The following is a 23,225-nucleotide window of genomic DNA, read 5'->3' as shown; positions in this document are numbered from 1 at the left end:
GAAAATGATTTTTGACTGAGACTCTCTCCAATACAACCCAACATTGCAGAGTTCTGTTCATCCTTTCAAGCACTCCATTCTCATTGACCTGTGGTGAGTTATTCACAATTTTCGATGAACAAATAAGGATTTATATGTAAGATGGTTAAACAAAGACCAAAATGATTGATTATTATTATTTGTGTTCTGGTCCTGGAAGAGTTCTTTGTTACTTCCCATGAGCCAGTTCGTGACAACAACAAAAAATCACACTCATTCTTATGTTTAATCAATGTATCGTATAGTGTGTTTGTGGCAGGCTTACAATGATGGCAAAAAACAACATTTTAGAGTGCGCTGACTCTGGTGCTAGGGGGTAAGCTGCTGTAGGTTGAATGTGTTTGAATGGGTACGGGACTATAAAAAGTTTGGGAACCACTGCTCTAGGGCAGTTCGGAAAGCTGACTGAGGACCTTATTACTGATGAATGTGTTGTTTTGGCCGTTTCTTTTTTTTATGTTTGTATTTTGATGTCTGGTAGTTTCCGAAATAAAGGTTAAATAAAAAGATAGGGCCAAGTAGTGGAATAGTAGGGAGGTTTTAATGGGTGAAGGGTTAGTTCGTAGGGCATTTGTTCTTCCCTTTATCCTCCCATTTTAATTTCACAAACTAATGAATTCACACTCCAGAACAGTAAGACACAGCCCACACGATGGGTGGCGGCATGCACCGCTAACGAATGTTTGGGGACCGCCATAATACCATAGAATATTGACGTGCTGACGTAAATGATATAAACCGAAATTCAACATGGCGGATAACAAGTGAAAGAAAACCACATCTGGACAAATGTATCCAATATATCAGTAATATACTTCACTTTGAGAGTCGTTTAGCTATATATAATATATTTTTTCAATGTGGTTGATTTGTGTTTTGCAATAGTTTAGTTACTCGTGACAAAATTGTTTGGTCATTAGCTAGTTTACATTTTTTGAATAGCTAGCAACTACAACGCTGACGGGGCTAACGGTAGCTAGCCTCCAACAACAAGTCTGCGTTTTTTTTCCGCTGCGAGGACGTGCTAGCTCGCTGGGAGACGGACAAGTGTCGCTCCGATTAATTTATGGATTTCCACGTTTTTAATTTGATGGCTTCGTATGCTAGCGCATTTGCTTCTAAGTTTTTTGCTTAGTTTGGGGGTTCGGGTGGAGTCTGTCACCGATAGCAAGTAGCTAGCCGGCTTTAGTTTGTGTTGATACAAAACGACCAGAGAGCACACCACTAGTTGCAGAAAGGACTAAAGGAACTGAGCCCTTCTACGTGAAAAAAAGCTAACATGGATCCGAAGCGTGGATACAACAGAAGACATCAAAACAGCAGCGATTCGAGCAGTAACAGCCCGGGGTCGCCAGCCAGTCCTGCACCGGGAGTCAGCAAAGCAGCAGCGGCCAATACATTTGCCAATGATGGAAGCTTTATGGAGATGTTCAAGAAAAAAATGGAGGAAGAAAAAAGGAAAAAAGAAATGGACCAAGGATGCGGTGATAAAAGTACTGCTGACGAAGGACAGTCGACACAGGAAAAGAAGACTCCGAGTGTGACCAGCTTTGTAAGGGGTTTGGCAGTTGTTAGCTAGAGATTGTAGCCAATGGCAATGTCTCAATCAACAAATGACAAACATTCGTTTTTTTTATCCACCACACACAGCTCACGTTAGTGAATAGTTACATCACAATAGAGGGATACATTCACACGTGAAGAGGTGCACTGCAGTGTCACCAACAAGTAACCTGAGATCCACATCAGGTCTAGACATTGGAAAGCATTCATTAGCTACTCAAGACTTCAGGAATGTTTCCCGTGATAACATAGGCATGTTCTGTGTTCTCTCGTCTTGTGTAGTCTCCATTGGCAGTCCACCCACAAGGGCTCGTATAACGGTTTCAGTCTTCTATCCCCTAACCCAGGTGGGGAAGCGCAGAGGTGGCTCTAAATTGGCCCTCAAGACTGGCATGGTTGCGAAGAAACAGAAAGTAGATCCTGAGGTTGAAGAAATATTTTTCCCAGATCGTTTTGTCATGACATCGTCTTCATGAAATACCACTTGTGTCCTCTAAGCCATTGTCTAATTATGTATTCTGTTTTCCAGATGGAGGGCAAGGGGGATGCCTGGACAAAATACATGGCAGAGGTGAAAAAGTATAAAGCCCACCAGTGTGGCGATGATGACAAAACCAGGCCCCTGGTCAAATAGACTCTGGAGGACCTTTAGAAAGAAAAACCAACAGGGATTAGGACAGCCATCAAACCTTCTGCATACTGCCAGACTCTTTACAGCTGTAGACGCGATCACCTATTTAATGTTTAATCTTGTTTTTCCTGTTTTCTTTTTGGGTTTAAATGAATGTCAGCTTGTGTGCTGTATGGGGCCATAGCATTTTGATGTGGAGTTAAAAAGGCTTTTGGGATTGTATTGGAGTACATTACTGGTCCTGCTTGATTATTTAAAGGTTATGCTGTCAGGATTGTAGCTCCTGGATTAAGTCGTGAGTAATTTTCTGAATTTGCGATATGACATTTGATGTCAGTTAAATTATAAGCACCGCCCATTGACCTGTATGTGTTGGCTTTGTCTGGACCCAGAACCCTAAAGAACCTTTGTGCTGTTTCAACCTCAGTCTGGTGGAGGCACAGAAAGTTGTGCAGCCTTGTGTTGATTCATTTGACCTTTTGAGCTGCTTTGAATAAGCAACTGTCAGGTAGCGGCTCCGGTTTGTTACCCATCAAATAAACTTTTGATTAATCAGACTCCAGGTAGCATGGTAAAGTGTTTCTTTGCAATGCTGACCATTTGTGGATTTTAAGAGCCAATATTGAGACTGGAGGGGGTTAGTTCAACCCACTCTGATATACTTTAACTTTTCACTATGTGGATGTTATTGGCTTGTTTTCCATTTTTATGGTGTGTAGAGCGAGTGAAGGCACAAGACAGGAGGGAACGGAAGTACCCATGCTGATGACCATAGAAAGTCACCAATATACCATTTTGTTTTAATCCTGCATAGTTCATGGCTTGTTTTATTGAATTTGGTGGAGTTATGTACAGAAAAAAAAATACAGCTCCAGTCACTAAATTCAACAACATTCGCATTTAGTATCATTTCTTACAGGTCTAGATAATTACATCGAAAAAGCACCACCAAATAGACACACTAACTCAGGTATCAGAGAGGGAGGGTTACAAATTTGCACATTGATGCTAAATAGTGCATTCACACACACAAACCAACAAGCAGACATTCATTCATTCTCCCTCCCTGACCACAGTGATAAAGGTCTGTTCTGTAAACATGACAAAAACAAACTTGTCATTAAGCCTTACAATTTACAATATTAAAACATTATCAAATTGCTGTTTTAAAAAAAAAGTAACAGCCGGAAGATTATCGAGAGGGTCCAATTCCCTATTTCAGGCCCATCCTGTGTTTGGGCAGCTTCTGTTAGTCATTCAAAGTCATCCTCGTTCCTGATTTATCCTGATAGCTGTCATATCATAGTGGATGTCCTCAGTGTTCCAAACAGGAGTGGTCAAAGAGACTTCCTCTTCACATCCCCTCCTTGAGTTTGATTGACATCTGGACAGGAAGAGTAGAGTTCTTGAAATATTGATAGGAAACAAAAACATATTTAAACATAACACAAATGACAACCACCGACATGACGAAAGCGACAGGCATGCACAGAGACTACGGAGGGTCAGGCAGGGAAGATGTCTTTTCTTCTTGGGGACATTTGAAGTGACAGCGGGCTGAGACGAGAGAGCAGGGTCACAGGGAAGGGCAGATTTTACCTGAGAAAGCGAGCTGTAAGTGAGGAGGCAGAGCAACCTGAGACCCTGACTGGAGACTCTTTAACAGATCTGAGGAGAGACAGGAGGACATGGGAGGGAGGAGACACACAGGAGAGTGTAGGTCAAGGGAATGGTGAGATAGGAAAGGCAGTGGAGACAAAACAAGAATAGGATGCAAGACAAGAAATGGGTTTAAAGGAAAAGAGATGAGCCAAGTCAAATAGTAAATGGATGTAAGATCACAGGAGATTAATGGAAGAATAACATTTTAAAGTAGAGACAGAGTGAGAAGGGGAGAAATGAGGGAAGAACCAAAGAAACAATATGGGAGAATGTCAGACAATGGAGAAACATTGCAGGCTTCCAGACACAGCATGGGGATTTAACACAATGGTCCAACAACATAAAATACACAAACAAACTATACACATACCCAGACATCAACATACACACAGACTAGACAAAAGCAACCCCATCTCGATCAGCTGTTCTACATTCAACTCCTGCTACGTTACAGCCTTATTCTAAAATGGATTAAATCTCCCCCTTATGATTAAGCAAATACAGGTTTTTAGAAATGTTTGCAAAACAAAAATGTCACATTTAAATAAGTATTCAGACCAGTTACTCAGTATTTTGTTGAAGCACCTTTGCCAGCGATTACAGCTTAGCTTTCTGGGGTATGACGCTACAGTAGGAGGTCCTGAGCGCTCTGGAGTAGGTTTTTATCAAGGATCTCTCTGTACTTTGCTCGGTTCATCTTTCCCTCGATCCTGACTAGTCTCCCAGTCCCAGCCGCTGAAAAACATCCCCACAGCACGATGCTGCCACGACCATGATTCCCCATAGGGATGGTATTGGCCAGGTGATAAGTGGTGCCTGGTTTTCTCCAGATGTGACGCTTGACATTCTGGCCAAAGAGTTCTTTAGGTGCCTTTTGGCATACTCCAAGTGGGCTGTCGTGCTTTTTACTGAGGAGTGGCTTCCGTCTGGGCACTCTATCATAAAGACCTGATTGGTGGAATGCTGCAGAAATGGTTGTCCTTCTGGAAGGTTCTCCCATATCCACAAAGCAACTCTGGAGCTCTATCAGTGACCATCGGGTTCTTGGTCACCTCCCGACCAAGGACCTTCTCCCCTGATTGCTCAGTCTGGCTGGGCAGCTGGCTCTAGGAAGGGTCTTGGTGGTTCCAAACTTATTACGTTTAAGAATGATGGAGGTCACTGTGTTCTTGGGGACCTTCAATGCTGCAGTCTTTTGGTAGCCTTCCCCAGATCTGTGCCTCAAAACAATTACAAACAATTCCTTCGACTTCATGGCTTGGTTTTGGCTCTGACATGCACCGTCAAATGTGGGACCTTATATAGACAGGTTGGTGCCTTTCCAAATCATTTCCAATCAATTGAATTTACCACAGGTGGGCTCCAATCAAGTTGTATAAACATCTAGGATAATTCCAGGGAAACAGGATGCACCTGAGATCAATTGAGTCTCATAGCAAAGGGCCTGAATACTTAAGTTTGTTTTTTATTTTTAATACATTTGCAAACATTTCTAAAAACCTGTTTTCATTATGGGGTATTGTGTGTAGATTAAGGCTGTAATGTAACAAAATGTGGGAAAATTAGGGAGTCAATACTTCCAAAAAGCACTGTACATTTTTCAGTTTTTTCTTGTTTATGTGGACTGGCTGTGTCACTCACTCTGGGTCAGGGAGAATGCTGAGCTGTTGCTGGTTGAGGAGCCGCTGGCCCCGGTGCTGGAGCCAGCTGTGCCCCCTAATGGGGGCAGGTTTAAGAGTGAAGGAAACTGGAAGGGCAGGGAGACGGGAACCAGCCCCCCCAACATCCCAAAGCCCAGTGGGAGAGATGGCGCAGAGCCAAGAAGACTGCTGCTGGCTGAGGACACCTGGAGAACAAAGGCATATAATTAAGCAATAAGGCCAGAGGTAGTGTGGTATATGGCCAATATATCACGGCTACGGGCTGTTCTTATGCACGACGCAACGCGGAGTGCCTGGATACAGCCCTTAGCCGTGGTATATTGGCGATACAGCATAACCCCCTGGAGGTGACTTATAGCTATTATAAACTGGTTACCAATGTAATTAGAGCAGTAAAAATAAATGTTTATAATTATTCTCGTGGTATACAGTCTGATACACCACGGTTTTCAGCATTCAGGGCTCGAACCACTCCAAAATTTGAATTAGAAATATAGACCCAGACCAACAGACAACATATACAAAACATAAGAGATAAAATACATAAATACACAGACAACACAACCACACAGTAGACAAACTAATTTTGAACATTTGCTGCACCATGACCGTGTCCCACCCAGCTACCATCTCTTACTTACCTGTGGCAACTGAGAAGAGACAGACTGTGTGGAGACAGATTTAATAGGCTTAGCCCCCTGAATGGTTCCACCTGCCAGCCTTTGTCGCTGATTGGCCGAGGTTGTGGTAGGGGAGGAACTGGATCCCAAATGCTTGCTGATGGATGAGGTGTTGGTAAGGCTGGTGTTGGCGCTGCTGCTGATGATCTGAGAGGGGGTCTTCTGCCCTCCTTGAGGGGTGTAGCTGCCCTGGACCAGTTTGGCTGGCCCTCCCGGAGCACCTGAGAAAGGTGGGCGGAACCCTGCTGGGCTTTTGGAGGAGTACTGATGCATACTGGAAGCTGCCTGAGGCCTGGTATTGGGGGAGGGTGAGAAGGTGGTGGGCGTTAAGGGGTTGGGGAGGCGAGGGGTGAGTTTGATGATGGGCGAGGTGCTGCTGTGGGAGGAATTGGTGAGAGTGGCCTGCATGGGGGTGATGAAGTTGGACTGCTGCTGAGCTTGGGCTCCTGAGAGAGAGTGGGAGGAGGAGGGAGAGGGGGAGGGGAGAGAGGTGTCACCGCTGTTGGCTTTAGTATTATTGCTGCCAAAGCCCTTCTGATTGGGGGGTGGCCGCGGCTTAGGCTGGGAGTGAGAGCCGGGAGCGTTGGCTTTACTCAGGGCCGTCCCAGCAAGCCTCTGAGTGCTCAGCACTGGTTGTCTGTGAGCCTGAGCACCTCCACCCTTCATCGACCCCAACCCCTCGCTCCTCGCTGAGGACAGAGAAGGGGAGATGGTGGGAGGCCGAGAGAGAGAGGAAGGGGAGGAGGAGGTAGAGACGTAGAGAGGTGTGTTGGAGCTGGGTGTGTTGATGGTGCTCTTCTTGTGCTTCTGGAGGAGAGGTGAGGCGTGGAGGGAGGACGGGGCAGTCTTGGGCCTATCAGGGGAGGGGGGACTGTCCCCTTGGACCAGACCCTTGGCAGCATTGCTGAGGAGGGCCAGGGCCTGGGAGATGGAGTCCAGGGCGGGGGCGGTCAGCTCTTCATCCAGGGAGTCCAGCAGACAGATGGTCTCAGCGGGGGACTGGGAGGGCCGGTAGGCCACTGGGGCAGCAGGGGAAGGGGTCGCACCAACTGAGGGGGTGGATCTCTGGACCCAACTACCCTCCTGGATCACCAAACAACATAGGAGATAGAAAGAGCAAACAATTAGTGTGATCTAAATCTATTCAAACAACAATGGTATTGAAATGACAAGCATGCACGTAATGCATCAGACTGCAAAACAACAACCTTGGGTTTAGACTTGGGAGTAGGAACCATCTTTTTCTTGGCTCTGGATAACAGTGAAATCAGAAGGAAAAATAGTGCATAATTAAGAACACCAGTGTTAACTTATTTTAAAAATCACTATATGTAAATAAAGTATATCAAACTCACGGATTGCCAGTAAGGTGACAATGAACCATGAGGCTCTCTTTGAATAGTATCCTGAGGAGGAGAGAAACGTGGAGAGATTTTCATTTATTTACCTTTATTTAACTAGGCAAGTCAGTCAAATTCTTATTTACAATGACGGCCTACCAGGGAACAGTGGGTTAACTGCCTCGTTCAGGGGCAGAACGACAGATTTTTACCTGGTCAGCTCATGGATTTAATTCAGCAACCTTTTGGTTACTGGCCCAAAGATCTAACCACTAGGCTACCTGCCGCCCCATGTGGTGTGGGGAAATGCAAACTAGGTTAAATGGTCAAATTGTATACTTTTATGCAAACGCACACACTGACCTGCTCTGCATCCAGCCCTTGGGCCACAGTGGTTTCACCTCAGTCTCCATGAAGGCCTTGAGATAGTCCTCTGGAGACTGGGAGGTCTGGCCCTCCAGCTCATAGCAGCCCAGCTTCACCCTCACCAGGTTACACAGCAACATCCTATAGACCAACACGTTCCACCAACTATGCATTACAATTTCAGCTCTGTTGGCAAATGATTCGTTCTTTTTGGACAACTCTTTTTACTGACTCGAGAGTCATGACTCGCTTTTCTTGGTGACTAGTTCATTTTAGTCATTCGTTTGACTTGCTGGCTGCATTTAATTCTAAAGCAGGATTAATACACACTCCTTCTGTCACTCCGGAGATGTGCTCCGACCAACAACTGTTTGTCATATGAGTGCAGGTAAAATAGATCATGCTGCAGGCAGCATAGAAAATAAAAAAGATGTTTAGAACTAATAAACGATTGCATGGTGCAAGAATGAATGCTATGATGGACACAGCTTTGTAGAACCAAAAGATACACAGCTTCTGCTCAACCAACTTGAATCATTGTGAACTGCAAACGATATTGTGCTTATCACCCTCACACCACTCAAGCAATGCATTCCGCCAAGAGACGTTCACAATCGTGTCCGGTTGCGGCCACAACTAGACTGTTTCAAATGTACCAAGAAATAATCGTAGTTGTATGCCTAGCAATCAACAAATATACATTTTTTAAAACACCATTTTACAAGTCTGTCACAAACGACATCTCCAATAAGCCCCTTACGGTGAACGACCTATGAACGAGAGGCCTGTAGAATTATGACTATTTCTAGTTTTTAGTTATCGTTCACCGGGGTCCTGCATGCTCTGGGCATTACTGACTCAAATGAACAAAATGAGTCCAAAGATTAATTCATTTGACTGAATGAGTCGAAAAGATCGGAGTCAGTATAAAGAGCCGAACGTCCCATCACTACACTAAACCAAATACCTGTATAACATAATTGTATGATGTTAAATTCACAAATGAGAGCTCACCTGAGCTTCTCATCCCAGACAAACTTCTTGCGAGGTCCCATCACTCTCTTCCCAGGCTTCTCCTCATCCTCCTCTTCTGATCCGTTCTTTTCCCCCTCTTCTGAATGCTGTCTGTAAATACACAACCCAGAGAGAATATTGGACGAGTGGAAAAATAGACAGCAAGGGACAAAAGGAGAGGAAATAAGAGGTGAACAGAATGCAGGAGAAGAAAGGAGAAGGCCTTACTTGGCCACTTTGGCAATGCAGTCCATGTTGTATCTGGCAATCTGCTCTGGCATCACGCTGCACACTGCCAGCTTCAGCTTCAGTAGCGGGGCACGCAGACGGTCATCCTGGATGACAGAAGATGGAAAAGGTTACAATCACGCACACCAGATAACACTCACGCCACACACTCCGTTAACAAACAATCTACAATTATATAGAAGACAACAGGCATATTATGTGCACACATAAAATGTCAATCATTTTAGTGCATACACACACACCTGGATATTGAGGCTGAGTTTCATTAGGCGTTTGAGCAGAGCCTCCTTGTTGCAGGGCACAAAGGCCTCGAGATGGGAGTAGACTGAAGAGCGCACTGCTGCCGGCTGCTCCTGGACCTGCAACTCAATACTGACCAACACACAGAGGAAGAGGGTTAGACATTGAGATCAACACTGACTAACACATGCAGAGAGATGGTCAGGGGAGGAAAGACGGTTTGTTCTGTTGTAAAGAGCTCAGAGCAGAGACTCACTCCAGTAGGATGTTGTTCATGTCCAGCGTGAAGAACTTTTTCCTGCCCTCTTGATCAAACTGATGAGAAGCCTGTTCGTTGGAGAATAATTCAATTTCAGAAATTCTCTAAAACAAACTATATTATGCTCAAATGGACACTGAAATGTAATGCAAATCAATCAATCACCTGACGTTTCACGCCTCTAAGCCTCACATTGTCGTCTAAGCCTTTCTTTTTGACTCCCTTTGTTACAGTACCTCTCGCTCTTGGCCTCCTCTCCTCCCTGCCTCCACTACCTTTCTCTCCTCTTCCTGATATTCCCCTCTTGCCCTTTCCCTTCACCGTTCTGTCAGAGAGAGTTGGCACTTGTTTTCCCCTTATCATCTCCTTCAAAGAACATCACTGATCTCTCGTTGCCACAGCAACCTCTACTTCTCACTCCTACTTGTGGCCCTGAGAGAATGCATGTGTTACTCAATGCACTCCATGTAATGTGCTTGAACGTTTTCAACGAGCAGTGAGGGCCTTTAGACCCTACAAATCAAATAAAGAAACTTACTTAAGACCTAAAATATCTCTAAATATGAAATATATCTGCAGCTGGATTTGATTGAAGATGTCAGTCACTTACCACTCTGAGGTCCTCAATGCGCTTACTGAGAGGGGCAGGCAGTCCATTAGGCAGAGGAGGAGGGGGCAGGAGACCTCCTTGTGCCCCCTGGACCCTACCCTGGACTCTACCCGGAGCACCGTTCTCCCCCTGCGCAGGGCTGGAGGGCTGAGGAGAGTCCAGCAGCCCAAAGTCCAAGTCGCCCATCATGTCCTGCAGCACGTCGTTGCTATTGGCTGAGCCCAGCAGTGACATCATGGCAGGGTCGTTGGCCAGGTCAGCCATACTGATGTCGTTGGGTTTAGGGTGGGCGTTGAGCAGGGCACGGTTGGCGTTGTGCTGGCTACGGGGCAGGCCGGGGTTCTTCTTGCGGTTCTCCTCCTTCTCCCGCGTGAAGCGGCGGAGCATGGCGGCCAGATTCAGAGAGTCCTTCATCAACTTCTTCCGCTTCTTCTTCTCTGGCCGGTGGACATTAAGGCCAGATGCTCTGGAAGATAACATAGGACCGTTGCGTTGCTACATGGAGCTTGTTACAAGCCATAGACATATAGCATAACTACGAAGCACGGCTCAAGTCAAAGTCAGGCAATAAGTTCATACATCATATGAGCTTATACATCAGTTAACTTCAGAAGTGGCACAACAGATGTAGAACATTGCTCACCCTTGCTTTGGCATCCTGATCTTCCTGGGCTTTTTCTCATCCATGTTACTGCCATCTTGCTTTTTCATTCGCTTCTTTATCACACACTCCTCACCATCTTTCAACTTCTAGACAGGAGGAACAAAAACTAAGCTTGTCACATGATATAGAAATAGCGTTTAACACTGAATAACATTTGTTCATATATTGAAAAGGTGTGTGTGTGTAACCCACCTTGAAGTCCTCTCCCTCTGACTCGGAGGCTGCTCTGAACTGCAGGGTGCCAGTGTTGATGTAGAACCCTCCCAGCTTAGTGTTGAGGGAGGCTGGCACCAGCTCATCATACTGAGGGGAAGAAAGTAGCTAAGGGATAATCAACAAGGGGCTATGTATTCTCTGGAAAATAATAAACAACATGGAAGGTGTGTTCGACGACACGCTAGTGGAGTGTAACTAACCTTCCATGGAGTTGCATTATTTTCCGAGTTGATTTTCCCTTTTATACCATGGCTATAATTTAACAAATTTACAGTTAGAAATTCATTCAACATCCACTGAAGTAGCTAGCAAGTTTACTAGATATAGTAGCTACAGTAGTTGCCTTGGTAACCAAACAAACAACTTGCTATTATGAAAATGAAATTCAACAATGCCAATAATGTTCTCAACTCAACTTATGCTTTCAAATGCAGCTCAAACATAGAACATGTAAGAATGAACTGTAGCTATTGAATTATACCGTGCTGATATACCATGCATTATAGGGAAATAATGCCCATCAAGCCAATCAGGAAAGACTATTCAACAATGCCATGGTATAACAAGTTACAAACAGCAGAGAAACTAATAAGCAAGTATGGGGGAGAGGAATGCAATGTGTTAATGAAAAATGATCTATGATACAAGAGATAGGGGTAAAATGCAAATATGTTAAAGCATATGTTGATGCTTGTTTACATGAGTCTGTTCACAAAGGAAGGATTCTGCAGTATATGAGCAGACAGTGGGTACATACAGCCTCAGAGTTATCAATGAATGGGTCAGTCTCATCGTAGCCAAAACCAATGTCGATGAGATCTTGCACCCTGTCCTTCCTCTTCTTTTTCCCTGTATTGGCCTGTGACTAGAGGAAACAAACAATTAGAGTTGACTGGGTGAAAATATACAATGCAAATTAAACAAATTCAATCTATTTGATCTACAGTGGGGCAAACAAGTATTTAGTCAGCCACTAATTGTGCAAGTTCTCCCACTTAAAAAGATGAGAGAAGCATGTAATTTTCATCATAGGTACACTTCAACTGTGACAGACAAAATGAGAAGAAAAAAAAATCCAGAAAATCATTGTAGGATTTTTTATGCATTTATTTGCAAATTATGGTGGAAAATAAGTATTTGGTCAATAACAAATGTTTATCTCAATATATACCCTTTGTTGGCAATGACAGAGGTCAAACGTTTTCTGTACGTCTTCACAAGGTTTTCACACACTGTTGGTGGTATTTTGGCCCATTCCTCCATGCAGATCTCCTCTAGAGCAGTGATGTTTTGGGACTGTTGCTGGGCAACATGGACTTTCAACTCAAGATTTTCTATGGGGTTGAGATCTGGAGACTGGCTAGGCCACTCCAGGACCTTGAAATGCTTCTTACGAAGCCACTCCTTCGTTGCCCCGGGCGGTGTGTTTGGGATCATTGTCATGCAATGATCAGTTACTTCCATTACTCAGTTACTTCCGGCGCCGACAGAGATGGCCGCCTCGCTTCGCGTTCCTAGGAAACTATGCAGTTTTTTGTTTTTTTACGTGTTATTTCTTACATTAGTACCCCAGGTCATCTTAGGTTTCATTACATACAGTCGAGAAGAACTACTGAATATAAGATCAGCGTCAACTCACCATCAGTACGACCAAGAATATGTTTTCCGCGACGCGGATCCTGTGTTCTGCCTTACAAACAGGACAACGGAATGGATCGCATGCAGCGACCCAAGAAAACGACTCCGACCCAGCCACGTGTCATCTTCAATGCCCTTGCTAATGAAAGGAGGTTTTCACTCAAAATCTCACGATACATGGTCCCATTCATTCTTTCCTTTACACGGATCAGTCATCCTGGTCCCTTTGCAGAAAAACAGCCCCAAAGCATGATGTTTCCACCCCCACGCTTCACAGTAGGTATGGTGTTCTTTGGAGGCAACTCAGCATTCTTTGTCCTCCAAACACAACGAGTTGAGTTTTTACCAAAATGTTCTATTTTGGTTTCATCTGACCATATGACATTTCCCCAATCTTCTTCTGGATCATCCAAATGCTCTCTAGCAAACTTCAGACGGGCCTGGACATGTACTGGCTTAAGCAGGGGGACACGTCTGGCACTGCAGAATTTGAGTCCCTGGCGGCGTATTGCGTTACTGATGGTAGGCTTTGTTACTTTGGTCCCAGCTCTCTGCAGGTCATTCACTAGGTGTGGTTCTGGTGGGTGTGGTTCTGGGATTTTTGCTCACTGTTCTTGTGATCATTTTGACCCCACGGGGTGAGATCTTGCGTGGAGCCCCAGATCGAGGGAGATTATCAGTGAGTTGGTCTTGTATATCTTCCATTTCCTAATAATTGCTCCCACAGTTGATTTCTTCAAACCAAGCTGCTTACCTATTGCAGATTCAGTCTTCCCAGCCTGGTGCAGGTGTACAATTTTGTTTCTGGTGTCCTTTGACAGCTCTTTGGTCTTGGCCATAGTGGAGTTTGGAGTGTGACTGTTTGAGGTTGTGGACAGGTGTCTTTTATACTGATTACAAGTTCAAACAGGTGCCATTAATACAGGTAACGAGTGGAGGACAAAGGAGCCTCTTAAAGAAGAAGTTACAGGTCTGTGAGAGCCAGAAATCTTGCTTGTTTGTAGGTGACCAAATACTTATTTTCCACCATAATTTGCAAATAAATTCATTAAAAATCCTACCATGTGATTTTCTGGATTTTTTTTTCTCAATTTGTCTGTCATAGTTGAAGTGTACCTATGATGAAAATTACAGGCCTCTCTCATCTTTTTAAGTGAGAGAACTTGCACAATTGGTGGCTGACTAAATACTTTTTTGCCCCACTGTATGTGTAGACCTATTTGTTTCCACCACAGAGTAAAGGGACCTACATATTTGCTCTCAAATTTCTTGGCAAGTGCCTCTATTTCTCTTCTCTCCTTCTCGGCATTTGCAAAGGGGTCGTTGGGGTCGAGGGCTGTCGTCAGGCCTTTAGGAGGTCCTGGAGCAGGAGACTTCTTCACCTTCAAGAGACAATCAGGCATGTCAGGAAATGAGAGTCGGTAAAACGGGTTCAACTGAGGATTCTTAGTAGCTTAAAATGTAATCTTAAAAGTTGTACCTCCAGCAAGATGGGAAATAGATGTGTCATTACCATATTATATGATTTATATAACGGTAATATAAACATTCATATGAAAATTAGAAAAACGTTATAGCATACATGAAGTTGGCATGCTTACATCATATCTAAGAATACTGTAGCTACAGTTGGCCAACATCGCTCTTGTTGACAACAGCACCATAGCCTCGAGAGCTTACACTTCAAGCTGCCTACGCGTTCACCGGCCCAGCCTGTTGTGTTATCACTTGTAGCCTTGACTGATTTCACGTCTTTACCTGAGTAGATTGAACAAGTTCACTGTAGTTGAATTCAGCAGATCCCCGTTCGCTGGGTTCGGGCAAGGAGAGGTTCAAGCGCACTGTTACACGTTTTGTTTCCGCTGAATCCCCGTCACCGGATTTCACGACACCGAATGGACTAGCACCAGTACCACCTCCTGGCCTGGTTGCTGCACTTCCACCCCCTCCATCTTCCCCCAAACTGATTTCGGCCTCATCTTCCCGGCGGCGTTTCTTGGATTCCGAAAGCGGTGCATTGTTGTTAAAAGAAGAGATTGTGACAAACGGTACTTTTCTCGGTTCGGCCATTTGATGCTGACGGTCACAGAGTGCCTCTGTACGAACACACAAGGGAGGACGAGACTTCACTGAACTAACGTTACTGTAGCTTGCTATCTAAAATTGGGAATGTTCGACAACTAACGTTAGTTTACCATCTAGCTATATCAGGTAATAAAATGCCGTAAACCACACAGTGGTATGTTCTGCACCTCCCAGGTTGGCTCCGGGGCCTTTGAAACACGAGGAAGAGTAGTTTTAGTTGTTTCCATTAAAATGTTCGGTAGTTACCGCAAGGAGGCATCTGAAGTAGCCATCTTGACCATTATTATCATTATTCAGTGAGAGTAGTATCTGGGCGTGCGTATGAAAAACGGAAACAGAACAGTCAGGGAGCAGTCTTTGACCAATCATAGGGCGAGAACGCCCTTCAAGAACCGCCCATTTTGCATACTAGCGCGAATATGGGGAATCGATTGTTCCCCGACTCTGGCACGCGGGATGTTTAGACGAGGTTCCTTGAACACTTATCTGGACTGAACGCACCGAAACACAGGACTACCGTTCATTAGAAAATATGCATTGAAACCAACAAATTCTAATGTTTTATATTTCTGTATGCATGATAAAGGACTGGTCTTTTTTTCTTCATAAAACGTTATGTCAAGGCCAGAGATAGTAAAAACACAGGTGTGGTATAAGATTTAAATATTTATTCACATAGGAAAGTATGTACAGAATAAATGTGCATAAACACGACACCAATACAATGTACTAGCAAAATAACAAACAGGAAAGAGATTAATAAATAATGAACAAACTGGCACTTATGGTGAATTTTTGCATTTGACTGTCAGTTTGCCCAAAGGACCCTTTTCTTCATATAGGTTATGCATTTTTATGTAAGGAATCATAACATCACAGAGAAACCCTGTTGTCCTTGGCCCATTTCTTCAGAATCCTGATGATGTATTCCACCTGAGGATTCCCAGTGTTCCTCAGCAAGGGCAGCACTTCCCTCAAAGCCTCCCTGAAAAATACACACAATTGAGCACATTATGGTAACATAAAAACTCACACTGTTCGACTTCAACAATGCAACATACAGCCCATCATGTCAAAAGAAATGTGTTCGGTCACTGAGCGGAGGACAGATTATTTCAACGCTATACAAAGTGGTGACATTCATGATCCTACATCAATCCAATAGATTGTTAAGGTAGACATGGTACCTACCTGGGTTCTCTGCTTGCCAAAATTAGCTGAAAGATACCCACACAGGCTCCCCTTTTGCCCTCCCAGTACTCAGGGTTGGGGTCCAATCTCTCCAAGATATCAAATGCCTTTGCTGAGTAGTAGAACTGGCCCATCTGTAGATGAGCGAGAGAAGTGTTACACATGGTGCAAATCAGTGGTGTAAAGAGCTTAAGTAAAATGACTATTTAAGTAGTTTTTTGGGGTATCTGTACTTTACTATTTATATTTGACTACTTTTACTTTACTACATTCCTAAAGAAAAGTATGTATTTTTTACTCCATACATTTTCTCTGACACCTAAAAGTACTCATTACATTTTGAATTAATTTACTTATCAAGAGAACATCCCTGGTCATGCCTACTGCCTCTGATCTGGTGACTCAATAAACACATACTTCGTTTGTAAATGATCTCTGAATGTTGGAGTGTGCCCCTGGCTATCTGTAAATTTAAAAAATCTTGAAAAAGTGTCCGTCTGCTTTGCTTTAATATAAGGAATTTGAAATTCTTTATACTTATACTTTTACTTTTCATACGCAAGTCTTTTTTTTTTAGAAATTACATTTACTTTTAATACTTAAGTATATTTAAAAACAAATACTTCTAGACTTTTACTCAAGTAGTATTTTACTGGGTGACTTTCACTTTTACTTTAGTTATTTTCTATTAAGGCATCTTTACTTTTACTCAAGTATGAGAATTGTGTACTTTTTCCACCACTGGCGCAAGTGCTCTCAGAAATAAATAACTTCTGTCCTGATGGAGAAATTAAACATTTAGGAAGTTGAGTGATTTTGGAATTAATAAAGGAGAGTAACCTTGTAGCAATCGTTGGCAATGAGCTGCAGGAGGCTGAAGGACTCTGCTGAGGTCTCCATCTTCATGTAGAGCTCCCAGGCCAGACGGGCCTTCTGGTTCATAATGTCTAAATAGGACAACAGGGTTCATTAACAACAATAGAACAACCACAGTGTTATACCAGCAAATGTTTACATCGTTTAATGAGAAGGAGAACATACAGCAGCGTGCCAGCCAGCTCAGGTACACATAGTCACTCTTGTTCCTGTCATTCTGAATCAACAGGAAGATCTGGGAGACAAAGAGAAAGCACACACTTTTAACAGACAATAAAACATACATTTGTATCAGTGAAAAAGTTTTTAAAATGACATCATAATAACCCCAAAAGTACATGTCAAGCTTTTACCTCTTCTGCCTCCCTGTAGTTGCCAACAGCAGCTTTGGCCTGTGCATAGTTGAAGTTGAAGGCGTCATCATTGTAGAAGTAACTCTGTGAGCAATGAGTTCAGAGTATTTAGAATCCATCGAAGAATGATAATTATAGGACATCAATATTCTATGTGGACACAAATGTGTGTCATGGTATTACGCTGTGCTTACCTTGACAGAGTTGAGGTAGATGAGCACATCTTCAAACTGCCTGAGTAGAAAGAAACAAGAAGCCATGCACTGTCTGCCAGGGATGGTGTCTAAGACACAGGGAAAGGAATTGTTAAAGTAAGCACCAGTGTAAAAACGTATTTACCATTGAATTAGTGCAGAACAAAAATGTTACTCTAGTCAGTATTTTAAATATCTGGAGGAGCGCTCACCACATTCGCTAGCTGAGCCACCAACCAGCTGGAAAAACTGCTGAGCAATCTTCAGATGATCTGTCTGTAATGGAAAAATAACATAATATCACACAAACAAAATCAGGCGGGTATCAAGGCAGAACTATAGATATACTGTACATTAATCTATAGTTATATATACACTGAACAAAAAATATAAAACACAACCATTTCAAAGATTTTACTGCGTTACAGTTCATATAAGGAAATCAGTCAATTGAAATAAATACAGATATGCACCTGTGTCACAGGTATCTTCAAACAAGTTTGGGGCATGGATCAGAAAACCAGTCATTATCTGGTGTGACCACTATTTGCCTCATGCAGCTCAACACATCTTGTTCGCATAGAGTTGATCAGGCTGTTGATTGTGGCCTGTGGAATGTTATCTCACTCATCTTCAATGGCTGTGTGAAGTTGCTGGATATTGGTGGGAACTGGAACATGCTGCCGTACACATCAACCCAGAGCATCCCAAACATGCTCAATGGGTGACATGTCTGGTGACTATGCAGGCCATGGAAGAACTGGGACATTTTCAGCTTCTAGGGATTGTGCACAGATACTTGCGACATGGGGCCGAGCATTATCACGCTGAAACATGAAGTGATGGCGGCTGATGAATGGTACAACAATGGGCCTCAGAGTCTCGTCACGTTAACTCTGTGCATTCAAATTACCATCAATAATATGCAATTGTGTTCGTCGTCCGTAGCTTATGCCTGTCCTTACCATAACCCCACCGCCACCATGGGGCACTCTGTTCACAACATTGACATCAGCAAACAATTCGCCCTCATAACACCGTACACGTGGTCTGCAGATGTGAGGTCAGTTGGACGTACTGGCAAATTCTCTAAAAAAAAGGTTGGCGGTGGATTATGATAGAGAAATAAACATTCAATTCTCTGGCAACAACTGCAGTCAATATGCCAACTGCACATATTAGAATGGCCTTTTATTGTCCCCAGCCCAAAGTGCACCTGTGTCATTGAGCATGCTGTTTAAATTAATCAGCTTCTTGATATGCTACACCTGTCAGGTAGATGGATTATCTTGGCAAAGGAGAAATGTTCACTAAGATGTAAACACATTTGTGCACAGAAGGCTCATGAAACAACACTTTACATGTTGCGCTTATATTTTTGTTCAGTGTAGTATCTAAATGTATCTCTGGTACTCACCGATCCCATCTCCTGTCCGAGTGCAGCATTCACAACCCCCTTCAAGATGTACTCCTGAAAAAAAGGCAGGGAGAGGTTACAGCACATATGCACTTACCATACACCACAATCCATTGAGTTTATGGCTGCACTAACCCTGGCAAAGAGAGGAGGATAGGGAAAGAGGGGGAGATGGCGAGAGAGAGCTGGCTGCACACACACACTTACTGTACGCTGATGTACATTAAGACTAACACTGCCCTGAACCTGAGAGAGAAAGAGAGAGAGAGAGAGAGAGAGAAAGGGGAGGTTAATACACAAACGCCTACCACAAATGTCTACCCTGCAAACGCAGAACTACACCCCAAACTACACTATCCTTGTAGAAGGAGGAAGAGGAAAAGGGAGAGCAGGGAAGAGAGGGTAAGATTACTGGACCCTAAAATAGCTGAGGGACAGGAGACGAATGATAGGCGGGATGAAAAAATAAGGGAGGGAGTGAAATCTGGAAATGGTGAATGGAAATAGAGGAATGAACCTGTGGTGTGGTGGGTTCTAAGTCTTTGATGAGCTGGTAGGACTCCTGGACATCATCTGAGAGCGTAGAAAAATAAAATTACTATCCATATATTAACAGTAAAAAAAACACACTTAGTTATCAATCAGTTATCATTACATTGGCTAGTCAGTAATACAAGTGGCAGCCCACCTTGTCTGAGGTAGTAGATGACCAGATTGAGACGAGCCTCAGTAATGACATCAATCAGTGCAGGCAGCACTTGCAGGGCCCCCTCCCCACTACGAAACACCACCTGAACACCAGAGAAAGAATCAAAAAGGGTCATTTGCTTGCATGCTGCTACACACGTGAGTTGCAAAACTGCTATGTTCCCTAGACTGATATTCCCTAGAATGTTCCCTAGACTCATGACTCTCACCAGGTTGTGTCGGATTAACTCCTTGGCAAACTCAAAGGAGCTGGAGGAGATATCTATCAGGTTTTCCAGCTCAGTCTGAGAGAAGGAAAATGTGATTTTAGTTGTGTAATACTACAATGTTGTACACTTTGGAGTCACTGACTGAAGCCTTAGAAACATTAACAAAGCAACATTCAGACAAACAAGGTTTAATTTTGAGAATGATTTGCTCAGGACTCTCTTGTCAAGTTGCGTTACCTCTGCTGCTTTTCCGTTGTAGAGCCTGAAGTGATTGCAGGCCTTGAGGTTGAGAGCGATGGTGGAGTCTGGGACGCTCTGTAGGTAAACAGCCAGCACCTCCTGGGACACATCGTAGTAGTCCAGCTTGTAGTAGCACAGAGCCACATACACATTCAGGGCCAGGAAGTCTCTGCAGCAGACACAGTATGAACAGAGCATGAGCTCCGCCGACTCACAGTAGGTACAATGAATCTCTCTTTCCCACCCTCTCACCTGCATAAGCAGTCACTAGCCTCCTCTCCAGTCTCCGTTATCTTCTCTCTGTCTCAACACAGGGAAACTATCACTCTCCCTCCCTCTCTAACTCCCCCTCTCCTCATCTCATAGTCTGTGCCGCTACTCCTATATGTATCAGGATTACATTTGGAGTGTTTCCCGGTGTCTCTGTCACTCTGTGGTGCATTCTGTTGCCTGTCACCTGTTCTGCAGCAGGATGCGTTTGTAGATGTCGATGGCCTCCTGGTAGTGGGAGCGCATGTAGTGGATGGAGGCCAGGCTGAGCTGGTCCTCTGTCACATCCTCCAACTCCTGGTGGAAACCCATCAGCTGCTTCTCATCATTGAACTGGGGGAAAAAAAGAAATAGACCAGAAATAAGGGCATAATAGAACTAATTATGTTATATAAGTTGTTTGGTACCATAGCACTGAATGAATGAGCTAGAGATAAGGGTGAAAGCTGACCTTGTGAGCCAAATGGAACAGTACTCGATTCTGCAGCTGGCATTTAGGGGCTGAAAAAGGAAGCACGTAAGGTCACCTTTTGTAATAAAGCAACAAAATGTGAGAATGGGAAACAGGGTGGATGAGGTACCCTTGCGTGAAGCCTCCTCTGCTTCTTTGTAAAGCCCCAGGAAGAAGAGAGTACAGGCCAGGTAGACCCACACATCCGGGCGGCAGTCTGGTTTGTCTGTCAGGGCCTTGTATTCCTGAAGAAGGAATAGACACATAGGTTTTTAGTTCATAGTTCAAATACTTTCACACATCCAAACCAACGTTACTGAATTCAATAAAGGTTTTCAAACCTCCATGGCTCTCTTGTAGTCACCAAGGTGGAAAGCACAGTAGGCCAACCACAGGTCTGCATCCTCCCCTCGCTTGCCAACATTGCGCTGAAACTGAGCAAATTTAACCATATTGATAGGATGAGCATCATATTTCGCAGACAGTAATGTAAGCACCGCATTGTTCAAAGATATAGCACTATAAACCTATATGTCACACTTCAGAAGGCATGCAGCCAGAATGGCATTTACCTCCAACAATGTAATGGCCCCCAGATAGTCTCTTTGAATTAGGAAGTCCTCCACAAGCAGTGGCTTCTTTTCTTTTGTCTTCTTATTTACTGGGATCTCCCCACCAACAGCTGCTGGCTTTACTCTGGACAGAATCTGAGAGAATGAATATGAAAATTATATATAACTCCACAGCCGGTGCTGTCCACAACAGAGCCAGCCATAATTACTAAGGGCCCATCCAACTAGTTTACTTGTCTCAAACCTGTGGCTGGGTTGCAACCTGGTCTCAAAGCATTTCGTATTATTCTCTATGTAAATCCCTGACACTCCCATTTATCATGATATGTTTGTTATGTTTCGTATAAAATGTATTAATTTAAGGTTGTCCATCACCCATTTCGTATGAAATGTTACGAATTTGCTAAACATACATCATGTAACCATACAACCTAAGTAACCATACCAAACATATTATACTAATTTCAGTATCCCGGATTTAAGTGTACTGTTACGTATGTTACGGTTTAGTCTATGAGACCAGGCTGGCGTGCTAGGTAACGTTAGATTTCTGCAACAACAACAAAAAATATAATCATCCAGCACGGAAATGTTTACAGACTTCTTCGTGTGGTAGCTAACCTAACGTCACTACTAACTACTAAGCAAAGGTTCAATAGCTAGCTAACAGTACGTTCATGTTAGCGAACGTTACGTTAGCGTAGCTGCATTCAGTAAAGCAAAAACTTACCATGGCCAGTGGAGTTAGTCGTCACGAAAGCGCAGTAACAGCGCTCAGATAATCAGACAAGATACATGTTTGTCTAATCAAGAAATATGTGCTAACCCAGCTAGCTAGTGTAACAGATAGCTGTTGACAAACATGGGAGTTCTTGTCGCCAAGCAACGTCCCCACCAGTCTTTTCCCCTCCCTAGCATACTGGTTCATCACTGTGTTAAGAGCTGGAGTTGTAGAAAGTGAATTATAGACGCATGGCGAGTATGCCAAAAAACATTAAGGTTTTATACTGCTAACACTATTACACACGCTTGTCTTATAAATGGACATAAAGTCTCACATCCATTCACCATCACAGCAGATGAGGAATAGCAGATTCCTCAGTGGTTGAAAATTGTACCACTTCTCCCAATATGATGTAACAGGGTTATTCTGCAGCTACGGGCACTATGTCCTCGGGGTAATTTTGGGGGATTTTATTAATACATGTGTTTAAAAAATCTGGTGTGATTGTAGTGTGAACTTAACATATAAAGAATAAAAACATCTCTATCAACTATTTTAGCTACTTTTCAGATGCATTTTATACCTACATTTCACTATTTTACCCTTGTCCCTGAACAATACTTTTGTGCTTCTACTATGTTTTTCTATGAGAAAACACGAATAATTACATATTATAAACTGGGTGGGTCAAGCCCTGAATGCTGATTGGCTGACAGCAGTGGTATATAAGACCCTATACCACAGGTATGACAAAACCTTCATTTTTACTGCTCTAATTACGTTGGTAATCAGTTTATAATAGCAATAAGGTACCTCGGGGGTTTGTGGTATATGGCCAATATACCACGGCTAAGGGCTGTGTCCAGGCACTCCAAGATGCGATGTCCTAAGAACAGCCCTTAGCGGTGGTATATTGGCCATATACCACACCCCCCCATGCCTTATTGCTTAATTATATAATGTTATCTGGTAGAGAGAGTCAATTAAATAAAATCTGTATCAATATTTATTGTGAGTATGCCCTTTATATTTACACAAAATCAGTGGTTTAAAGTACTTGAGGAAAAATACTTCCAAGTACTACTTAAGTAATTTTGGGGGGT

General features: G+C 43.5%; 3 protein-coding genes across 14 annotated transcripts; 1 reads left to right on the top strand and 2 right to left on the bottom strand.

The window, feature by feature from the left end:
• The first annotated feature begins 607 nt into the window (after positions 1 to 607).
• Positions 608 to 2,790, top strand: LOC118365553 (telomerase RNA component interacting RNase-like). The gene is made up of 3 exons (XM_035747864.2): positions 608 to 1,591; positions 1,950 to 2,027; positions 2,132 to 2,790. The coding sequence occupies exons 1-3, from the start codon at positions 1,319 to 1,321 to the stop codon at positions 2,234 to 2,236; spliced, it is 456 nt and encodes a 151-aa protein (XP_035603757.1). The 5' UTR covers positions 608 to 1,318; the 3' UTR covers positions 2,237 to 2,790.
• A 252-nt stretch (positions 2,791 to 3,042) lies between these two features.
• LOC118365550 (ubinuclein-2-like) lies at positions 3,043 to 15,257 on the bottom strand. Of its 9 annotated transcripts, none has more exons than XM_052491281.1 (18): positions 14,434 to 14,583; positions 14,083 to 14,214; positions 11,952 to 12,059; positions 11,395 to 11,446; positions 11,171 to 11,281; positions 10,958 to 11,064; positions 10,315 to 10,780; positions 9,702 to 9,772; positions 9,448 to 9,577; positions 9,185 to 9,291; positions 8,957 to 9,067; positions 7,940 to 8,083; positions 7,592 to 7,642; positions 7,442 to 7,487; positions 6,198 to 7,319; positions 5,537 to 5,741; positions 3,833 to 3,901; positions 3,043 to 3,638 (listed from the first exon to the last, which is right to left on the bottom strand). In XM_052491281.1, the coding sequence occupies exons 3-18, from the start codon at positions 11,984 to 11,986 to the stop codon at positions 3,571 to 3,573; spliced, it is 2,895 nt and encodes a 964-aa protein (XP_052347241.1). In that variant the 5' UTR covers positions 11,987 to 12,059; positions 14,083 to 14,214; positions 14,434 to 14,583; the 3' UTR covers positions 3,043 to 3,570. The 9 variants fall into 9 exon arrangements, with proteins under 9 accessions (XP_052347241.1, XP_052347242.1, XP_052347236.1 ...); XM_052491282.1 differs by having other exon boundaries at positions 10,958 to 11,061; XM_052491276.1 differs by lacking the exons at positions 11,395 to 11,446; positions 14,434 to 14,583 and adding an exon at positions 14,591 to 15,257 and having other exon boundaries at positions 10,958 to 11,061.
• A 313-nt stretch (positions 15,258 to 15,570) lies between these two features.
• Positions 15,571 to 22,485, bottom strand: LOC118365551 (intraflagellar transport protein 56-like). 4 transcript variants are annotated; one of them, XM_035747860.2, is made up of 20 exons: positions 22,129 to 22,485; positions 21,399 to 21,533; positions 21,168 to 21,260; positions 20,957 to 21,071; positions 20,827 to 20,876; positions 20,563 to 20,708; positions 20,358 to 20,405; positions 20,103 to 20,274; positions 19,866 to 19,940; positions 19,637 to 19,739; positions 19,466 to 19,521; positions 19,156 to 19,194; positions 18,949 to 19,002; positions 17,744 to 17,807; positions 17,532 to 17,620; positions 17,338 to 17,421; positions 17,150 to 17,219; positions 16,949 to 17,055; positions 16,109 to 16,242; positions 15,571 to 15,902 (listed from the first exon to the last, which is right to left on the bottom strand). In XM_035747860.2, the coding sequence occupies exons 1-20, from the start codon at positions 22,129 to 22,131 to the stop codon at positions 15,791 to 15,793; spliced, it is 1,749 nt and encodes a 582-aa protein (XP_035603753.1). In that variant the 5' UTR covers positions 22,132 to 22,485; the 3' UTR covers positions 15,571 to 15,790. The 4 variants fall into 4 exon arrangements, with proteins under 4 accessions (XP_035603753.1, XP_035603754.1, XP_035603755.1 ...); XM_035747861.2 differs by lacking the exon at positions 19,156 to 19,194 and having other exon boundaries at positions 22,129 to 22,484; XM_035747862.2 differs by lacking the exon at positions 20,358 to 20,405 and having other exon boundaries at positions 22,129 to 22,484.
• Between the last annotated feature and the right edge of the window lie 740 nt (positions 22,486 to 23,225).

This window comes from Oncorhynchus keta, chromosome 32 (assembly GCF_023373465.1).
Source record: "Oncorhynchus keta strain PuntledgeMale-10-30-2019 chromosome 32, Oket_V2, whole genome shotgun sequence".
NCBI lineage: Eukaryota > Metazoa > Chordata > Actinopteri > Salmoniformes > Salmonidae > Oncorhynchus > Oncorhynchus keta.
Note: the sequence above shows the minus strand (reverse complement) of the source record. Positions and strands in the feature narration are given on the sequence as shown.

Excerpts from the sequence above, each read along its gene's own strand:
- LOC118365553 (XM_035747864.2), top strand. The coding sequence starts at position 1,319 with ATGGATCCGAAGCGTGGATACAACAGAAGACATCAAAACAGCAGCGAT. Across the intron at positions 1,592-1,949 it reads CTCCGAGTGTGACCAGCTTT|GTGGGGAAGCGCAGAGGTGG; the intron begins GTAAGGGGTTTG and ends CCCCTAACCCAG. Across the intron at positions 2,028-2,131 it reads AACAGAAAGTAGATCCTGAG|ATGGAGGGCAAGGGGGATGC; the intron begins GTTGAAGAAATA and ends TCTGTTTTCCAG.
- LOC118365550 (XM_052491275.1), bottom strand. The coding sequence starts at position 14,902 with ATGGCCGAACCGAGAAAAGTACCGTTTGTCACAATCTCTTCTTTTAAC. Across the intron at positions 5,742-6,197 it reads TCTCTTCTCAGTTGCCACAG|GTGTCCTCAGCCAGCAGCAG; the intron begins GTAAGTAAGAGA and ends TTTGTTCTCCAG. Across the intron at positions 3,902-5,536 it reads AGCATTCTCCCTGACCCAGA|ATCTGTTAAAGAGTCTCCAG; the intron begins GTGAGTGACACA and ends GTCTCTCCTCAG.
- LOC118365551 (XM_035747860.2), bottom strand. Across the intron at positions 20,709-20,826 it reads TGTTCCATTTGGCTCACAAG|TTCAATGATGAGAAGCAGCT; the intron begins GTCAGCTTTCAC and ends TTTTTCCCCCAG. Across the intron at positions 19,941-20,102 it reads ACAACGGAAAAGCAGCAGAG|ACTGAGCTGGAAAACCTGAT; the intron begins GTAACGCAACTT and ends TCCTTCTCTCAG.